Source organism: Portunus trituberculatus, chromosome 50 (genome assembly GCF_017591435.1).
Source record: "Portunus trituberculatus isolate SZX2019 chromosome 50, ASM1759143v1, whole genome shotgun sequence".
NCBI lineage: Eukaryota > Metazoa > Arthropoda > Malacostraca > Decapoda > Portunidae > Portunus > Portunus trituberculatus.
The window spans coordinates 13,928,077-13,936,392 of record NC_059304.1 but is presented as its reverse complement, the minus strand read 5'-3'; the positions used below and the strand labels follow the sequence as shown (position 1 = coordinate 13,936,392).

Sequence of the window (8,316 nt, the reverse complement as noted above, 5' to 3'; positions counted from 1 at the left end):
AGTGAAAATGGAGGAAAGATAGACTAGTTGGAAAGAAAGAATTAACGAATGGAGGGAAATAAGAAGTGAAAAGGACAGATAAACAATGAGAAAGATGGATAGATAGAGAAGGAATAAAGAGAGAAGTGTTAGGGATATTAGGGACTGTTTGGAGAGAAAAAGAGATAAGGAAAGATGGAAATGTGAGAGAGAGAAAGACAAAGAGCTAGAGGAAGGTAGTGAGTGGAATAGAAGAGGAGGAGGAGAAAGAGGAGGAGGAGGACGAGTGGCATAGTTTCATGTCCATTTGCATTGTTGAGTTAGAAAGGTGATCCCGGCCTTGATTGCTCTAATTGCTCCTAAACTGGGAACTCTGTGCGTGCAAAGAGCCACTTCACCTCCATGGAGTATCGGTTTGTGACACTTTTCTGGTAATATTCACTGGGGTTTTAGGTTACTCTTTCATACACACAAACATAGGGTGACTCGAACACACACACACACACACACACACACACACACACACACACACACACACACACACACACACACACACACACACACACACACACACACACACACACACACACACACACACACACACATCACACACACACACACTGTTTCTCTCTCTCTCTCTCTCTCTCTCTCTCTCTCTCTCTCTCTCTCTCTCTCTCTCTCTCTCTCTCTCTCTCTCTCTCTCTCTCTCTCTCTCTCTCTCTCTCTATCTATCTATCTATCTATCTATCTATCTATCTATCTCTCTCTCTCTCTGAATGGTACAGATCTATTCCAGTATCAAAGGGAAAGTACTTGCCTTCAAAAGTCCACTAATTACTCACTACAAAAGCTACACTGTAGCTTGAACATACCTCGTACTTGCCACCGGGAGCTGTTGCAAATGTTCACTGTGATTGCCTAAACACACAGACCCATGTACGAGGTGGTGGTAATAGTAGCTCAAGAATAAACAAACAAATGGGGACTGGCGAATGAGTAGGCCTTTTTTTTTTCTTATACTTTTGGTTGTCCTTGATCAGTCTTTCCCTTCCTTACATATATAAAAGCTGGTTGAATTAGATTATATAAATAGGCAATAATAAAGACTCCAGCAAATAATCTTTCCCATCTCCCAACACAACTTGAATTACCATCACTGAAAGACCAATACTAGTAGAAAAAGAAAAAAAAAAAGGAGCAATTTCATCTGACACCCAAATAGAACTATGAATACACCCAACATTTTTCAGCAACGCACCAACAACACAGCAACACACATTTTGGAAGTCTATATGTAAATGCCGCATGACACACCTTACCAACTCCATTCACAATATTAAAATAGTCTTTGCTTGTGTTCCTAAATGTTGAGGTTCTCTGTTTGTTTACCCTGTGAAGTTCAAGAGGAGGAGGAAGAAGAGATAGAGGTAGTAGTGGTAGTGGTGATGGTGGTGGTGGTGTGTTGACTGCCATGTGGGGGAGGACAGTGCAGGGGCGGTGGAAACTGTAATGGGACGCGGTTTAGGAGGTGCTGCAGAGTTGAGGAAGGGAGGTAGGGAGGTGTATGAAGCGCAGGAGGCGGAATGAGATCGGGATGTACGAGACGGGAGGAAAGTGCCGTGTAGAGGAAGCGTGGGAGGGAGCGAGTTTGGAGAGGCGATGGGAGGCAGGCAAGGGGAGGCAAGGAGAGTCAGGCAGGTGCGGTGTGAGGGTTTCACCAACGTGTTCTCCTGAAGCAGCTTGATGAGATGCAGATGTTGGGAGCCGGGAGATGAAACGAGAGAGAGAGAGAGAGAGAGAGAGAGAGAGAGAGAGAGAGAGAGAGAGAGAGGTTAAGTTAGATTGTCAAGAGATAATAATAATGAATAACCAAGGAAGAAAGAGACAAAAAAAGAAGAAAGAAATGAAGGAAAGGACGAAGGAAGCAAAGAATATCACATTAGAAATAAAGATAAATACACTGGTTGAGACTTAGCTATGAGGAAAAGAGACAGACAAACAGACAGAGAGACAGACAAATAAACACGGACATGTAGGCGAGACGAACACAGAAATAGAAACACAGAGAGATATAAAAAAGACAGGATAAAAAAATAGAAAGTGCCGGAGTGAGTGGAGTCTGGGAGCAAAATGACAAGTAAGGAAATAAAACAAACAACACACACAGGAAATGTTTACATACTTGTCACTTATTCGCTTTCATTTCTCTTTTCATCACTCCCGTTTCATTTTTTTTTTCGCTTCTTTCCTTTCATCCTACTTTCTTCTTTTACCCATAAATTTAACATTCTTTCTTGTCATTTCAAAGTTTTTTCTTTCATGTCTCCTCTTTTCGTCTTTTTTTCTCTTTAAAACTCAAGGTTCATTATTCCTCCTTTCTTTTCGTTTTCAAGACTCATCTCAACAAATTTATCACCTCTCCTTCATTTACCGCGTCCTTTCCCTTCATTCCTTCATCATTCTTTTCTTGCTCCATTTCCCTTTTTCCTTACTTTCTCCTTTCCTTCTTGTCTGCCATCAGTCACCCTTACTTCCTACCTTCCACTCTTCCTTCCTCCCTTCCACTGCTTGAGGAAGGAAACAGGAAGGCGAAAGCAAAGCGATTCACTGTTTGGCCTAGTTATTTCTTCAGTCAGAGGTGAAAGCTTTAATTCAATCAGTTTTTATGTATGTAAGGGAAAGACAAGGAGAACCAAAAGTATAAGAAAAAAGGCCCACTCAGCCGCCAGTCCCCATAGTTTGTTTATTCTTCATTCCTTAGGCAACGGAATATTATGATTTTTAATTCTTCTATCACGGCAAGTGTGAAGCCTTTGATGGCGTGGCCAGATTTATTATCTAATTACTTAACGGCTCAGGTTGCCTCCTATCTAGCGCCGGGCTGGATATAAGGGTGGTGGCAGCATTAGTGTTGCGCCTCCACACACTGCCACCCTCGCTACTCACCTCCCTGCCATCTCTCTCTCTCTCTCTCTCTCTCTCTCTCTCTCTCTCTCTCTCTCTCTCTCTCTCTCTCTCTTGTTATTTGTGGTGGGAGGAGAAGGTAAAGGCAGGGTTAAGGGCATGTTAGGGGAGATAACCGTGAGGCATCGCGGGAGAAGCAACTTGGATGAAATTTATGGCAAACAGCTGGAATTTATACCGGCTGCCTCTCGATCCTCTGTGCTCCGTCTGTCACGCCGCCACACTCCCTCTGCCATTCCTGGTGACTCGGCGCTGCTCAAAGGAACGGCCATGAAATTAGGTCCTTTTACGTCCTGATGTCAATGCACTTATGTTCGTCGACGTCGTAGCCCCTTCAGTACCATGACGCGTTTCCATATTCCTTGTGCTTACTATTTGGTGATTTTATACAGCTTCAGAAACTTATGTGGTGATTGTAATGGTAGAGACTCTGGCAGTTAATCTTCTGGCCTCCAAAGACCCTTCCTAATGTCAATAAATGTGTCTAATCATGCACGAAACTGAAGGTAGAAATGTGTTCCAGTACTGACGGGGTTGATTTAAATGCATTTCATTATTTACACGTCATAATGTTAATACATTTCAATGGTTAAATTTTGTGTATACATTTGCATTTAAGCCTTCATTACCAGGACATGTTTCTTACACTTATTTTTCTTACTAATTGGTGATTTGATACAGCTTCAGAGACTTATGTGTGCATTAAAATAGTGAAGGCTCTGGCCATTAATCTTCTAATCAACATACACGCTTAAATAAAATCGTCTAATTACACCCAAAATGCAAGGTAAAAATGCGTCCCGGTACTGAAGGGGTCAATCTTTCCACCACCACCACTACCACCGTATCAACAAAACTTAACTCTTCCAAACTTCTTTCCTCTTCTGCAGGATTCTCGCAGCGACTCCTGGCTGGTCCTTCACGCCGAGGGACCGAGACTGTTTACCCAAAAACTTCCCCGCAGAGGAACCCGGTATCCCTTGGTTCCTGGACGCCTATTACTTCGGGGACCTGCCCTCGAACACGTCGCTCCCTGATCACATAGACGCGGCCATGAGAGCCCTCTCGCTGGAGCCTTCCTGAGGAGTTCCCGGGACGTCTAGGATTATGTAGGTGGAGGAATGACTGGGTGCTGGGAGAAATAGTGAAGGATGAAGGATTTGCATCGGACGTGTGTGTGTGTGTGTGTGTGTGTGTGTGTGTGTGTGTGTGTGTGTGTGTGTGTGTGTGTGTGTGTTGGTGAAGGGTTCTCGACACGCCCGCCACTGCAGGCCTCCGCACTCTGTGTGTGTGTGTGTGTGTGTGTGTGTGTGTGTGTGTGTGTGTGTGTGTGTGTGTGTGTGTGTGTTTAGACAGCCAAATATTTATATGTGCATGTATTACTAAGCCAGGCGAACAGACAGGCAACTGTGATCGTGAGGTTAGGTGTGTACTAGGTTTAAATAATAGTGTGTGTGTGTGTGTGTGTGTGTGTGTGTGTGTGTGTGTGTGTGTGCGTGTGTGTGTGTGTGTGTGTGTGTGTGTGCATGTGCGCGATGGCTAGGCGACGTTGATAGAAATAATGAAAATCTAAAAACCTAGGAAGAAAAAGTCTATATATATAATTATATTCTTGTACATACCGTCGCTCTTATTCTGAACTATTTTAATATAATAATTTGTATATTAAAGCCTTTGCTATGTAGGATATACACAAAATAATATATACACACCTAGAGACAGAAGAAAAATTATATACCATAGCTGAGTTCATGTCCAAAAATAACTGGTAATTCTTGGATATTTCATGAGAGCCTCTATAATATCTCTCCTTCCTTTTATTTGAAGCATCGTGTCGTGGTATTAGAGTCGCCTCCGCCTCCCCGACCCTCGCCTCGACTTGGCCCTCAGACAGACGCCATCAAGAGCATAATAAAAGCCAAAATGTCTGTCTTGTGTCTCAGTGCCAGGCGGAGTGCAGACGGGTGAGGAGTTTTGCTTCGTCTCTCTCTCTCTCTCTCTCTCTCTCTCTCTCTCTCTCTCTCTCTCTCTCTCTCAGGCTATCGTAAGGAAATGATTTATTGCTACCTGTGTTTTCCTTTATTGGTTTCCAGGGGCCAGTGTTATTGTGGTTCTCAAGAGGTTACCGGTTTTCTGTTTCTTGTTCTTTTTTTTTTTCGTGTGTGTGTGTGTGTGTGTGTGTGTGTGTGTGTGTGTGAGAGAGAGAGAGAGAGGGGGGGAGGGGTGTTACGTTCATTGGTGATCATAATTACCGTATTCGTTGTTGTGTTTCACGTTGTGTTTATTGGTCTTCGTATAGATAGTTTGTAGAAGTATTTTTGTATGTTTGTATGTCTTATTTATAATTCTTCTGCCTCGCGCCTCTTTCTCTCCTTCCATTTATTTTTATTTGTACATATATGACAACACTTCTCGTAGCTTGTACTTAATTATACCTGTGTACATAGTCTGAAAAAACGCACAATACACAACAACAATTAATATACAAAAGGGAGCTGTAACTCATTAGCAGTGTATACAGGAATTAAAAAGAAAGCAAGAAGGGAACGTAATATTGGATGACATGTGTTCCTTCTCAGTTCGACTAGTTTTTTTTTCAGCACGTTTAACAAAGGAAAGGAGTTCATTTATGTTTTTTTTTTTCGAGTTCATTACTGTTCAATCCTTCATTATAGTCTGCGCACTTTTTGTCAATGTTCTCTTCCTATTAGCAACACAAACGTTAGCTAATGGTTGGCGTCAGTGATGATATGTTACCTCATCTGTGTATAATTTAGGTTTCTTTTCTCGTCTTGGTGAAGCATGACGTTACGGTACACTATTTCCTGTTTGGTTCTTCGTGGGTACCATCTCCCCACGTATTGATGTATTTCTTCGTGACGCCGAGGGTTCTATTTTTCACTGTTCATTGGTTTGTTAGTGTGACGTCGCAGCTTCATTGACTCCTGCGCTCTTAGTTACTGTTTGTTTTGCAGTTTGAAGTCAAATTCTGAAACGTTTTGCCGCTATGCTTAGAATCCCACTTCTTTTAGTATGTTCTTATGGAAGTTTTAATTGTTTTCAAGGATATTTTTAAGCTACACTACTTTTTTGCTCCACTTTTACGTACGAGAACCTCACTGGTCATTTTTGTGGTTTTTAAAGTAATGTTTATGAGATCTAAGAGTATCAAAGTGCGTTCCAAAGTCTCTTAATATCTCCTCATTGGTTGTGAGGTCACGTGACGTCATGCTGTGCTTTCTTTCTTACTGGTAGCTCAGAGTTAAATTTTCAGGACGTCATGCTTTAGTCTCATCCTCATTGGTCGTTGTCTGATGAGTTTCCGTGACGTCACACTTTCCTCTCATCTCATTGGTAGTTTCCTCATTGGTTTCCGCGTCGTTCGCCTCCACGTTCTCATTACTCATTGGTTGCCTGTGATGTAAAGGTGATGGGAAGCATGAGTAACGATGCTAGCACTCTTGTCAATAATCACCTTCATGGTAACAATACACTACCTTAAGAATAGTTGATACATAAGCCATAGCTGTGAACCAAGTATTTATTTTTGTTTCCGTTGCTGTTGAATCATTACTAGAGGATATAAACACGAGATTAGCTTTATTTGTCACCAAAGTATGACTATTTATTGCCCCTCCACTGGCTGGCATGTATATGTATAATAATATTTTTTAATAATGGTGCTTTTTTAGGGCATAAAACAACTCTGAAAGCTGAAAAAAAGGAGTTTCGCCACAACTTTCAACAGCTGTAGGAGCGATGCACGTCCCTGGACACAACAATGGTAGGCCAAATTTCACTTTATTCTTACTAGTCGACAAACCAAAACAAAACTGACAAAACTCCTGATGCATTCACCGACCATAACACTCACTCGCTGTACCTGGTGGTGATGCTGCTCATTCTCTCAGTGGGTAGTGAACAAGTGTGTGTATATACTACATTAACCAAACCCCCCCTGCCCATCAACCCCAGTCCAGGTCAGTCCCCACGTCCCCCAGTACACACCACCACCACATTACTACCACCACCATTATACCACAGTCTCCGTTCTTCAAGAGTGTGGGAAGCCTGTAGTCACGTAATTAGCTTCCTGGTGTGTGTCACGTTCCGGCAACACCTTCTAGTCATTATGTGCGTCTCGTGTAGCAGCTTCTACAGAGTCTACAGAAGCCATTGCCTCTATTCCGGTCCTTCGGGCAGCTTCACCCGTAGAGAGAGTGTCGAAATATTGTAAAAAGTTAACTCATTAAATAAAAGGATGCTAAGTTTTAAAGAATGCCGTGTTATAATGAAAGGGTTAGATCCTGTGTTCACCTTGGCCTCGCGGAAATTGTTAGATTTACATTCGCTGGTGCGTTTAAAGTAATTTCCCTTGTGATTATTTAAGCTCGTCAGATTTTTTTTTACTTCTGTTTTTTCTTTTTTTTTTTTACTTCTACTCTTCCTCTTCCTTCCCCTCCTTCTCCTCCTCCCCCATCACTTCCTCTTCCGCCACACACAGACAAAAGCACCGTACTTACAACACAGCGACAGAAGCGAGGCCAAGATGGAGCTCAAGATCAAGCCTTACGTCTACTTTTCTACGTGTATGTTGTTCCTCTTCCTCCCCCAACCAGGATATGCTTCAATTACTCAAACCCACCCCCTCCCCGTGGCCCCTCGACCCGCCACTCTCCCTTCCTTGGCACGTTTGTCAGTCAGTCTGTCTCCCAGCCACTCTCACCTCCCCTGATGTATATTCTTTCTCCCACCAATCCACGTCCATCCCTCTCCACCCTGACCTAATCGTTTATTCTACCCTTCTCGTCCCTCCTTATACTCCTCTTTCCCTCTATTTCCTCCTCATTTCCTTCGTCTACGCCTCATTTCCACTCCCTCACTACTCCCTCATCCTCCCCTCTCCTTCTTCGCCCCCTCACGTCTACCCGCCTCAGATTCTTGTACTTTCATGAGGTCAAAACGACGAAATTTTATCTTGTTCCCAACTCGCTTCACGAATTCGTTCAAGGAAAGGAGGAGGAGGAGGAGGAGGAGGAGGAGGAGAAGTGGAGCGGAGGAGGAGTAGGAGGAAGAGAAGGGGAAAGTTAATGTATCATAATGTAAAATATGCCGCTGGAATCAATGTTTCACTTGTATCTCGTGTGTTTTATTATCCTAGACGCGCAGAGAGAGAGAGAGAGAGAGAGAGAGAGAGAGAGGGTAGGGGTATTCTTCCAAATTCAATCATCTACCTATCCCTAAATCCATCTTTCAATTCATACACAAATAAACATCTTTGCAACGGAATCTTTTTCAATTTATTTTTTCGGGAACTACTTAATTTTCTCCCGTCCTCAGTTGACCTGTGGAGGAAAATAATGCATTAATGCA

General features: G+C 42.8%; 1 protein-coding gene across 2 annotated transcripts in view; it reads left to right on the top strand.

Moving 5' to 3' along the window:
- The window catches only part of LOC123499812 (head-specific guanylate cyclase-like), a 68,582-nt gene extending 60,501 nt beyond the window's left edge, over positions 1–8,081 (top strand). For both annotated transcript variants that reach the window (XM_045248304.1, XM_045248303.1), the window contains exon 11: positions 3,834–8,081. In XM_045248304.1, coding sequence (XP_045104239.1) covers positions 3,834–4,026 — 193 coding nt within the window. In that variant the 3' untranslated portion in view covers positions 4,027–8,081. The remainder of the gene's footprint in view (positions 1–3,833) is intronic.
- The last annotated feature ends 235 nt before the right edge of the window (positions 8,082–8,316 follow it).